Source organism: Crotalus tigris, unplaced genomic scaffold (assembly GCF_016545835.1).
Source record: "Crotalus tigris isolate CLP2741 ecotype Arizona unplaced genomic scaffold, ASM1654583v1 scf7180000018168.854452, whole genome shotgun sequence".
NCBI lineage: Eukaryota > Metazoa > Chordata > Lepidosauria > Squamata > Viperidae > Crotalus > Crotalus tigris.
In genome coordinates, this window is record NW_024096861.1 from 513,440 (window position 1) to 526,299 (window position 12,860).

Here is a 12,860-nt window from a genome sequence, read left to right on the forward strand (position 1 = left end):
TGTGCTAATCCATATTGGGGGAAAATCATGCTGTAAAAAAGAGCTTGCAACCATATCCCCATGGATATTAAACCATAAACAACAATCCCACCTGTGGGGTAAGTTGGGATTGCCATTATTCCTTTTACTCCATAGAAGTGGATTGAGAAAAGAAAAGAAGAATACTGCATATGAATAATTGGTATTGATGGAAGAGATTTGGTTTGCTGGCACAAGAAAGATATATTGTACTTCACAAGGACTGGGGAGAATGTCCTAGGCTGAAGTATGGGGAACTTGATTGGAAAGGGTGTAATGGAGAGTTGAGATGAAAAATAAAGACATCAGGAAAAAAATCTATGTACACTATAGAAAGAAATGGAAGTGTAACTGGGCCCTTAAACTCTACAGGAAAAAACATTGCTTCATAAAGTTCACAACCTGGTTTATCCATAGACTAATGCTTTGAGTATAGGACATAAAAATAGAAGATTTCATTCTTAGTTCAGAAAGACAATTATGATTTAATAATTATGAGACATGGTATGATCTATGGACACAATGAGCCAATTTGTTCCAAAGGAACAGAAGCAGTAGAAGGGAGAGGGATAATGTCAACATAAAAGGAAGAAAAAGGGAGCACTCTACTAATATCTCAAGAAAGAAGACAAATTGCTTACTAAAACAGAAAGCAAAGCTATTCAGATCCTATTCTGGTTATGTTTTCCGCAAGAAGGCAGTTGGACAGAGCAGTATATAAGGACAGGGCAGAAGAAGTAAATGTGGTAAAGAAACATCTATTTCACTGACTGTATTTAAATCTCAGGGCAAAATGCATTGTGACCTAGGTTAATAAAGGTGAGAATTTAGATGAACCTTTTTATATTGTCTTTGAAAAACTGTGAGGAACTGATGAAATGCCAGATGACTGGAGAGAAAATGTCATTCTTGAGGACATCCATTGAGGATGTGGTGAACTGAAGATGTCCCTGAAGAAACAGAAGCAACTTTGTGGCTGACATCAATGGTTGTGGCTGACATCAATGGCTGGATGCGGGATTTGTGCTTGCAAAATCTCTCCCAAGAAAGAAGAGATCATGAGATTGCCCACATATATTCCTGACAATGGCTTCTCATGAATAGATGGCAGGAATCAATGTTATTGTGATGTGCTTGTAAGACTGAGCACTTCAGTAAAATAAATATTTAAATAAAGCTTGAAATATTTTGAGTAGACTGCATTGTGGGCACTTTGCCTGGTTTTTGTCTCTGAAATATTTTGGCTGATGTTTTTCTCTCCCATTATGTACCTTTCCATCCAGAAGTATCTTGCCTCTGTGTCAAAGCAGCTTACCTATGGCAGGAGCAGATAACATAGTACTGTAGTCTTCAAATGTTTTGAGGTACAATCCAGACATTGATCTGAATATACGTTCTGCTATACATACCTTGATTCTCTTAACTCTCTCCTCCCCTGCATGTATGTGCGTAAATAAGTTTGTGTATATATATATATATATAGATAGATATGCATGAAGAAACACAGTGTGTAATCCTATCATTCTGAATTCTGAATAGCTGCGTACTTGTGAGTTTCTGTTACTGATGCTTTTAGACAAGTTCCTTTAGACAAGTACCCCCCTTTAAAAGATATCCTGCTGTCCTGATGCACACAGAACAAATAAACTTAAAAAGCTGACCTAATATTCAGCTTCATGGTTTGCTCAGCTGACTTTCAGTTTGCGTACCTGGTACACTCTGCAATTCCAAGACCTCCTGTGTGTCTTCATTCTTACAGATCCAGCAGCAACAGAAATAGCAAGACACCCAGAGGAGCCCATGTGCCTTACCAAATATTTCAGTGTTGTATGGTGCAAAGCCTCAAAGAAAAAGCACAAGAAGTGGGAAGCTGATGCTGTTCTTATAGTGAAAGGAAAGTCAGTGATGCTCAAGGATATGGAAGGCAAAAACATTGGAAAAGGTAAGAATGAAATGAAAATAATTGTTCAGGTGTATTTCGGAAGAAATATTGTTATGTAACTTTTGACCAAAGGAAGAAAAGGATACTTTTTGATGACTGAGGCCACACTTTGAAGGGACAAAGAGTTATATAAAAGAGGTGAAGAGCCTAGCAAATGAGTTCAAAGATCCAAATGATCCTTCCAATGCTTAAGATTCTGTGATTTTATGAAGGAATTTTCTGTCTATTGGTAGAAAGTTAGAATATTACATAGCCATGTCAGCTAATTGAAACTTGTGTGTTGAGAGGTAGTTTGTCATGGCTAACTTATAAATGAGGCCAGATTTGTATCCTCTAGAGGTGTTAGACCAGCGGTTCTCAACCTGTGGGTTGCGACCCCATTTGAGGTCGAACGACCATTTCACGGGGGTCGCCAAACAATGCAGTCTGCCATTTTTTCTCCTTTTCCTTAGCTGTGCTACTCCCTTTTATTCTATTGGCTTTTGAAAGCCAATAGAATAGACTCCCTTGAATAGAGTCTAATTCTATTGGCTTTCAAAAGCCAATAGGAATTGTCCAGGCTGTCTCTGCCCTGCTGAACCCGCCAAAAGTCCCATTCTGCAAACGGTGCTGCAAGTTGTCTGCAGCAAAGGCGAGCTGTCTGGAATTTTCCACCCCTCCCTGCTGAGCAACTACTAAAAATGTAAGTAAAAGAGGGCCAGAGGTGGGAGGTGGGAGGCCGACGGGCGCAGGGGGGGTTGCTGGCGCGCGTGGGGCCCAGCGGGTGCCTTACCTCCCTTGGGCTGGGCCAGCTGGTGGCCCAGCCGATGGTCGCCCTGCGCCGTCGCTGCCGCTTGCCAGCTACGCCTTGGCCGGCGCAGGGGGCGGCACCACGCATGCACGGCGCTCCCGGGCAGGGAAAGTCCTTGACTTACGACTGGTTGGGTAGTCCTCGACTTACGACCGGTTGGGGGTCGCGGCATTAAAAAGGTTGAGAACCACTGTGTTAGACTTCAATCTCAATTATTACATTTTCAACTATTATATCTAGCTGGGGTCGTGGAAATAATATTTCAACATATTTGGTGATTGCCAGAATGGAATTAAAATGGTCACATGACAGGAACAATTGCAGTGATTAGATCTTTGCACATGTGAGTTGGAGCTCAGGCTTAGGGATTGAGATGGCAAATTCAGCTGAAAGATTTAAATAGTGGTGAATGAAAAATTCTCTTAGTATGCTCTAAAATTCCTTGGGCACGAATAGAGTATATTATTCTCTCAAAAGCAAGGAAAAAGTGGAAATTTTCCAATGAAAAGAGTGTTTGGAGAGTATTATTATGAACTACCTCTCTGAAACAGGTCTTGTGAATCAAATCCAAAGTACTGTCCTACTATCAGATAAAGCCCAGAAAACTCCCATATTCAGAATGTCATTTCATATTCGGAATATCACTCTACCACTTGTCTTTCTCTGTCTCTCTTACATATACAAACTACACTCTATTACACTCTGATTATATTTTTCTTAACCACTAGCCTTTTAAGAATGTTTCTGATAAATAATGGAATTTAATATCTGCCATATCCACAACATACTTCCCTACATTTATGTATTTGCAAGTTAATCCCAGTTCAGAGGGGTGAAAACTACCTGCGTGTATTCAGTGAAATTGCAAATGATTTATATAGTTAAACATTTTTGTAAAGATTTACCTCCTCCATAACAACGTGCAGGAAAATAGTATGCAAGAAAATATACCTTGAAGCCATTTCTTTATAGCACCAGTCCTTTGACATAATCTTTTATCTAGTAAAGCCCACTTTATCAGATGTACCGGTAGTAAGTGCAATTCTCTCTCTCTCTCCCTCCCTCCCCCCCCTCTTAGATAGCAACGATTACCAAATAAAGGACAGTCTCTAACATTTCAAACAAAATTTACATGCCTGTGCAAAAAGCATTCCCTACAACTATTTACATAAATGTGTTTGTCTCTGAGGTATTACAGAGTTCTTTGTTTTCAGAAAAATAATAATTGGTGCTGCTAACACAGTTATAAATAAAAGGGAGATCAACCATTTCCTGCACTATATTGCTTAGCAACAAGCGATAACTTTCATGCATTACTCATTAACTTGTTAATCAAGCTTTTTTGTTCCTATTGCCTAGCAGGATTGGATAAGTTAGGAATTCATTTAGTGAAGTAAATAAGGGTATAAGATATTTTCAGGAATGTGTCTAAATTTCGGTTAGAATCTTTGTTTTTTCCCCCAGCCCTCAGGAGTACCAGATCTCTGGAAAGCTTCTAGCATGTAATTTGTATTTTGGAACAGTGGATGTTTTGGCATCAAATGGGGCTAATGTTTACCTTCTTTTAAAGTGATACAGTACCATAAATATAAAGGAGCTATGCTGAGTATGTTCCTGACATCTTTCAAAAACTTACAGAGCTATTTAATATTTTTTCTTTAAAAAGAATGTGTCATAAATATAAACTATCAGTATTCAGCTTTTTAGTCAAAAGAATTGGCCTTATTTCTTGCACAGTATGGCGATAATGTCTTCTTTCTTAAAATTGTAAGATTTACTTGACTAAATGTATTCTTTATTCATTTATATAATAATAATAATAATAATAATAATAATAATAATAATAATAATAATAATAATAATAAAGTTGGAAGGGACCTTAGAGATCATCTAATCCAACCCTCTGCTCAGGCAGGAAACCCTATACCATTTCGGACAAATGGCTGTCCAGACTCTTCTTAAAAATTTCCAGGGTTGGAGCATTCACCAACCTACTGGAGGCAGGTTGTTCCACTGGTTAATTGTTCTAACTGTCAGGAAGTTTCTCCTTAATTCTAGGTTGCTTCTCTCCTTGATTAGTTTCCACATCTCAACATAACCTTTATAATTTCTCTTAGGCACTGGATATAAGTTCAGAGATTTAGACAATCTCACTGAAGGTCAGAGTCTGATGATTGGAAGCAAAGAAATTGAAGTGATGGGTGTGATATTGGAAGAGGACTTTAAAAGTGGCAAATGTTTTTTGTCTGGTCTGGAGGCCACAGAAGAAAGTTGGAATTCCTCAGCTGCTTCTACAAGGCGGTTTTGTAACCCTTTCAAAAATGTTTGCAAACCTAATACTAAAGAAAATTGGCCTAACTGTAAACCACGTCATGATCCGTTAGCTGCAAGTAAGGATTTGTTTTTGAGTTTATTTGCGTTAATCTGTCTATCTCTGTTCTATCTTCTAAAGAAAATGAATTAGTAATCCAAATCAAATTCAGACACCCTCTAACTTATATTGGAATTAACTCCAGTCATAGCCTTAACATATAAAGAGGAAATTAACTTGGGGAAGGCCAAACTAATTAAATGAGTGAATTGGATAACTAAAATCTAACTTTTTTCTCTCGTTCTCAGAATCTCAGTATAAAACAAATATAGGCACTGTGGATATGATGAAATCTAGATCAGCGGTTCTCAACCTATGGGTCGCGACCCCATTTGGGGTCGATCGACCATTTTTCGGGGGTCGCCAAAGGCGGCGATCCGCCATTTTCTCCCCTCCGGGGGCGCCGCCGCGCATGCGCGCCACGCATGGGGCGCCACCGCACCGCGCATGCGCATAACATTTGTGTGATGGGGGTCGCCGTCACACAAACGTTGAGAACCGCTGATCTAGATGGACTGAAAAATGACATATTTGAAAACAGAAATCATATCTAAACTTGAACAAATAGAAGATATTCCTCCCTTGATGGATTGGAGAGATTGCCATCTCATTTGCAGCAAAGTTAAGAAACTTGCACATAGCTCATGAGTAGGCAATTTATTGTTCTCTAGATATAAATTCCAGACACTGAAAGCCAATGATCAAGAATTATGAAAAATACAGTTGCTTCTTCTTTTGTCTCGGCTTTTTCACTTTATAAGTAACTAAGGTGGTAAACATATCTGTTTCTCCTTCCTCCTCCTATTTTCCCCACAACAGCCCTGTGAGGTAAATTGGGCTGAGAGAGAATATCTGTCCCAAAGTCACCCAGCTGACTTTTATGCCTAAGACGGGACTCAAAATGTTTGATACATTCCTAAAAGTCGGATTATATAGGAAATTAATTAAGGTTAGAATATAACCCAGTGAAGCAAGTTGTCATTTTGTTGATTTTATCCTAAGAAATTCTTGAACAAATATCACCATCTATTTCAGAATGATAAGTTTTTCCTCTTTGTTTAATATTAAACATCTTAGAGAAGACTGTTTATATGACACTACTAATTGTTTATTAACTATTCTGTCAATTTGAGAATTAAAAGGGTAGGGTTATTTGCATGTTTTGGTTTGAATTTGGCAATTTATTTTCCTTTCACCTACAAAACTGGTTGCTTTTGCTTTAAAACTAATATTTTTGCGCTGACACCACCTATGTTTGAAATTTAAGATTCCTTAGTTATGCCATATCCGTGCTCAAGTCACCAGCGATTGTTTAACAAGTCACATTTGCCTGTTGTGGATGTGGTTGTAGACCCTTACATTACAAGTCATCTTCGCCCACATCAGCGAGAAGGAATTCTATTTCTTTATGAATGTGTGATGGGAATGAGGTAAGAAGATCATGGTTTCCTGGTTTTTGATCTCCCAGTCTTTCAGAACATTGGTAGATTTTGGGAAAAGTCGATGCATTTGCCTTTGGTATATTGTAAACACTTCAAGTGCTAAAGCTGAGGAGCGAAAGAAATGCCCATCTAGGTGCCATTTTCAGCAACATTGTTGTGATGGTTGTATTGACACAGTTTTACCCAGGGAGATGACTATATGGGGAAGCTATGTACAGGTGGCAACACTTACAAAAACGAAAGCAAACTGAGCAATGGCAGAAGTATGAGAAAGAAGCTTCCTCCCTCCCAGAAGGAAGGAGTGCTAGAAAACAGCATTTGTGCAAAACTTGTTTTGGATCTTCCCAATTCCTAAAAAAAAAATCTGCATTACAGCAACCATACAGATTGGAAATAGCAAAAAAGAGAAAGAGAAAGAAAGGGGGGGAGACATTGCACATAGGCCAAAAGAGGAGAATAGTGTATGAGGATAATGTGGACTTTTTATATGGAGACTAATACAATATCTGTAACAGAGCAGTGGGCTATGCCTATAGCATGTTTATAAGAGCTACAGTATTGTGGTTTCTTAGTTTGTATAAAATCTGCACATTTCCTTCCCACCCAAGAAAACCCAAGCCAAATAAACAAAGATAAACAATACAGTTAAATACAATGAAGGGAAAATATCACTTCAACGTGTACCTGTCAGCTTCGGTCTGCTTGAAAACAGAAGATTTTGCCTCCTCCACCAGTTGATAAGTCATCTTTCTAAGCTGGTGGTCACATTTGGCATATCCAGAGTATCTTGTGGGCAGTGTCACACAATGAGTCTATGGAGATTGTCAGTTAACCAGGCCATGGTTGTGCCAAAGGTGCTTTTTCAGGAGGCAACTGGACTTTCTTGTTTTTTCTTTGAAGACTGGATGGTGGGGAATGGACAAATCCTTTAATTCCCCACCATCCAGTCAGAACTGAAGAAGCTTCTTGGATGAGAAGCAAAACATCTTCAAAGAAAAAGCAAGAAAGTCCAGTTGCCTCCTGAAAAACCACCTTTGTCACAAAATGACTCTGGAGTCATTTACAAAATGGCAGCCATGGGGACCACTATTATTGTTGGATATAAACATGATCTTGGAAGCTGATACTTTGCTTTCCAGCATTCCAGCTTACTATTTTTTAAAATTAAAATACCCTCTGAATGATAAAATGACACAGACAAGGTGGAGCCCAGGAAACAGGCTTGGCTAACTTTTGCTGATCTCAAACAAACTAAATTAGCTCAGGCATGGTTAATATTAGAATGACAGACCAACAGGAAATGTGTGAATTGTAACTGGAGGAGCCAAACAAATTTGTAGAAGAAGGCTGTGGCAAATTATTTCCTTATTTAAGTCAAGACCAGAAGTTGGTCTTGACTTAAAGGAATCTTTTTTTTTTTTAAATCTAATTCATGCAGCTTTGCTAAAGCTTTTCTACAAAGGCTTTCTCTCTCTTTCTTGGGTAGAAATTAAGGAGATCTAGGCTGGAAAAAAATTATTTGTTGCCTAGTTTGGTTGAAAACTCCAACTCCTATAATTATAATATTTTTAAACCTATGATTTTGACAGCGATAATTGTTTCTCCCCCCCCCCATCCCTGCATAGTACAATAGCTTTAAAAATATTGCAAAAATGAATGGATTTGAAGTCTATGAATAAATCTTTAGAAGTCAGAGAATACAAGCAACAACTCAGTGAAGCCCTGGCAGATCTTCTATTGAATTATATTGAGACCTTTTACAGAGTGAAGATTCTGTTTATGAATAATGCAACAGCTTCTCCCTGGAAAATTCTCCCTTCAGAGAAATAATTAGCAATATTTTATATTAATAGGAAGCTGTTGAAATGGAGTATACTCTATAGCAAAATTAAAAGTATGATATTAATCTGACCTAATAATTTCATAGAATTTATTGTGCTCAATTCTGCAACCAAATTAGGGACCAAATTAGGGACTTCATTCACCAGAGGGAAGGGCACAAAGCTTGGTTATTCATTCTTCAAGAGATAGGACATATTGCCAAATTTGGTGAAGGTTTGGGAGATAATGCAGATAATAATGAAAAGAGTATTATAGTTTCATGAAGGAAACATTTATGTTTATCTGAATCACCTATCAGCCTTACCTCAAATTTTCACATTATCTGCTCCTTTTAAATTTTATTTATCAAGTAGAACTCTTCTACTCTCTATAGAAAAATTTACCTAAAATATAATATTGCAATATGCTCAAGTGGGCAGGTTCAGCATATTTTCTCAAAGATACAATTTGAATGAAGGAAGACAAGTAACCTGTAGCCTCTTTCTCTAACTGTTCTGAGTCCAGTTCTGAGTATCTATGCCTATTTATTTTACTACAGCTATTTTTATTTTATTTCAATCCAATCTATTTAACTGTACAAGCACAACAAAATATAACCTATAACAAAAATGAACAATATTATGTAAAAATATAACCATCAACAATCATATTTAATTCTCGTTGTATATTTTAAAATTTTGTATGGACATGGTGGAATAAAAAAACAAATCAATTAAATCAAAAGTCTAATCCAAAATACTCTTTTGCTATATTGCCAAACGATCAGGATGCCTATGATGTTCCATTAAATGGCCAAGGCTTTTTAAAAAAACTCATTTTATACAATAATCACTTACTTTTTTCTTGCTGTCTGTGTCTAGAATGAGCAATAGATTTGGTGCCATCCTTGCAGACGAAATGGGTTTAGGAAAAACACTGCAGTGTATTTCGCTCATGTGGACACTTCTGCGTCAAGGACCTTATGGATGCAAGCCTGTAATCAAACGAGCCTTGATAGTAACTCCTGGAAGTCTGGTGAAGAACTGGGGAAAGGAATTTCAGAAATGGTTGGGAAATGAGAGAATCAAAGTGTTTTTAGTTGATCAGGTGAACCAAAGAATTACACTCCTATCCCTAATAATTATTTTAGATACTCCCAAATGTTTAGATGTTTATCTTTTATTTATGAACTGTATAAATAGATATTTATATAGAACCCTTTTAATTTAATTTCATTGACATGAGCATTGTATTTTCTTACTTCACTCTGTAGAACAATTTAATCTAAATGTAACTTCACATTCCTTCTCTTCATCTGCTTCTTGGGCTCACATGAAGCACTGAACCAGAATGTGTCTTACTTGTTTGGGTTTAATGCAGTTTGTCAACCCAGAGCAGCCAGTGGGAATTATTTAACAAACTATGGTTAAGTCCTTAACTCAGTGATGAATTATTCAGTCAAATGAATGGAGGCTGCAGGCTTGCAACTCAACTGTTTGTTTTCAGGGCTTGTGATTAAAGGGTAGCTTTTCAGTGTAGACATTTTCCTTCTTTCATTTCTTCCGGAAAGCAGTGGCATAGGCATACTGTATGTACTAAAATGTCCAATTGTTATTAGCAGATGTTTAACATTGGTTGGATAGTGAACAGGAAAGAAAGAAACCTAACAATGTTCCCCAGTTGGATACAAAGGAGAGTCTTTTTCATTAATATTCAGAAGTAAAAATTAAGTCATTGGAAGCATACAAGAGAAAAACAACTGTGTGTAGTTTAAACAAAGTTAGTCATCTCATTTTATTGTCAATGACTGTTCATAAATTGTCTTATTTGTCAATGAATGTTCATAAATTAATTCAGAATAATTCAATATATTTAGATATGTATGTAAGACATACATTTAGGTATAGATTCATTTTTATTTAGAACGCCAACTTTCCCATTCCCACATAACTTTCAAATCTCTTTATGTTTTTCAGGATCACAAAGTGGAAGAATTCATCAATTCCCCCCTTTATTCAGTCCTGATTCTTAGTTATGAGATGTTTCTACGGTCTGTGGACCAAATTCAGAAGACAGAATTCAGCCTTGTCATCTGTGATGAAGGACATCGTTTGAAAAACAGTTCTATTAAGACAACTGCTGCTCTTCTCAGCCTCTCCTGTGAAAGAAGAATTATTCTTACTGGTGTGTATATCATTATTCACTCACCAAGAGCTTCTGGAGAATACAAAAAGTGCTAATTACAATGATAAATATAGGTAGAAACAAAGCAAAACATTCTCAGGATTATATCTAAAATGGGCTGTATTCTTGGATATACGAATACAAGGTTGAGGTGAGTATTTCAGTGAGTGTCACTGAAAATATTGTTCAACCTACAATAAAAAAAATTAGATTTGTTGTTCCCTTACATTGGTGTATTAAAAAGTGAATAAAAATCTAATTAGGGAAGGAAGGGTGTGTGTGTGTGTGTGTGTATGTATTTGTGCCTTCAAATCAGTCTTGATTCTTGGAGACTGTCTGGAATAGTCCCTTTAGTTTTCTTAGTAAGAATCCCAAAATGGTTTGCTATTGCTTGCTTCCTAGAGTTGAAAGAGTATGAATGGCCTTAGCTGGCTTTGTGCCTAAGGCTGGACTAGAACTCATAATCTCCCAGTTTCTATTCTGCTGTCTTAGCCACTACACATAATTGGCTCTGTTGTATTATTTACTAAATTCTATTTTGTCTCCCAAGGTACTCCAGTACAAAATGACCTGCAAGAGTTTTATGCTTTAATAGAATATGTAAATCCTGGAATTCTTGGTCCTTTATCGGCATACAAAAAAGTGTATGAAGAGCCAATTCTTAGATCGCGAGAACCTTCAGCAGCTGAGGTCTGTTATCACAATTGGAATTTGAGAATTTTTTTTTACTGATTGAATAAAATTAAGAGACATGAAGTTTCTTTATTAGTGGAGAAATAATTTGTTGTTATGATTGGCAATACATATCTTATATTTATATTTCTGTACTGTATGACTACCATTACAAAGAGCAACTATTGAAGATATTCTAGAAACAGGAAGAGAAAGTCCTCTGCTAACAAACCTTATCATGTAGTACAGGGAATTGAATCTTTTCATCTATGACTTCCAAGTTATGAAGTCCTCTTTCCAAGGAAAAGTATTTAACCTAACCCTCTCAGTATTTTGGAGAGTGGCAAAAAATATTTATTTCATCAAGCTTTTAAGGTGTTAACTGGTTTTAATTATAGTAATTTTAATATATGTATAAATTTTGTTATCAAGTTTTTATTTTGTATTTAGTTTTATTGTTCTAAGGTGTCTTGATTACTTAGGAAAACAAGGAAAAATTTAAGAATAAATCAGATTAAGACATTGATGAAATGCTGAGTTTATTTCAAAATTGTTTAACGCAAATCTGAGGAGCAAGGGAAATGCAAAATTTAAAGAAGAGTAAATTTAGACTGCAGTCCTATTTCAAATATTCTAGGCATAGAAACTTTATTTAACTCATTGGGATTTCTATTTAGAAGTTTATGTTCTGCCTGAACTCCAGAGGAAGGGGAAATGATACAAGAGTGTAAGGGCAGACAGAGGGAGCAGAATTCGTGAACTTTGGGAAGAGGGAGGAGAGTCCTGGTTAGAGTTCCAGACTCTAAGGAAGCTTCTGTAAAGGAAGAGACCTATTTATGGTAAGCAAGAATGAATAGAAGGCCATGGCAGGAAATTTACTCTCATGAATTAATTTGATATTCCATTTTATTTCCTAGGAAGACATTGAACTAGGTGAGAAAAGGGCAGCAGAACTGATGCATCTAACAGGATTCTTCATTCTTAGAAGAACACAAGAGGTCATCAACAAATTCCTGCCCCCCAAAAAGGAGAGCATACTTTTCTGTCGTCCAACAATGTTGCAGCTTGCTCTTTATCATACTCTTTTGAACTCTCAGATTGTTAGATCTTGCCTACAAGGAAGTTTCGAAAATAGTGCACATTTAATATGCATCGGTGCTTTGAAAAAACTTTGTAACCATCCCTGCCTTCTCTTGAAAGCAATACAGGTGTGCATATTGAATTATGTTTCGATATGTTTCTAAATTCTTAGACTTGTTTGATTGTAGACTTAAATCCCACAAGGGCATTTAAGTCTACAATCATTACAGTTTTGGATCTGATTTAAAATATGCATTACTTTCACTAACCAGCTCTTTCCAGAAGAATTTGGGGAACAATAACCATGAAAACAGTTCATACATGGCTTTCAATCAATATTTCTATGGAGATTCTCAGTCATCCAGGTCATAGTTATCCCAAAGGTGCTTTTTCACAAGGCAACTGGACTTCCTTGTTTTTCTTTGAAGACGTTTTGCTTCTCATCCAAGAAGCTTCTTCAGCTCTGACTGGACGGTGGGGAATGGAAGGATTTATACTCCTTGCAGGCAGCTAGTCATTTGCATTCTTTCAGAGAGTCGT

The 12,860-nt window shown here is 36.9% G+C and overlaps 1 protein-coding gene across 1 annotated transcript in view; it reads left to right on the plus strand.

The window, feature by feature from the left end:
* The window catches only part of RAD54B (RAD54 homolog B), a 42,198-nt gene that overhangs the window by 22,523 nt on the left and 6,815 nt on the right, over positions 1-12,860 (plus strand). Inside the window, exons 4-10 of the mRNA XM_039348683.1 lie at positions 1,778-1,960; positions 4,868-5,140; positions 6,389-6,551; positions 9,266-9,491; positions 10,361-10,568; positions 11,119-11,258; positions 12,158-12,448. Of these exons, the coding sequence (XP_039204617.1) occupies positions 1,778-1,960; positions 4,868-5,140; positions 6,389-6,551; positions 9,266-9,491; positions 10,361-10,568; positions 11,119-11,258; positions 12,158-12,448 (1,484 nt within the window). The remainder of the gene's footprint in view (positions 1-1,777; positions 1,961-4,867; positions 5,141-6,388; positions 6,552-9,265; positions 9,492-10,360; positions 10,569-11,118; positions 11,259-12,157; positions 12,449-12,860) is intronic.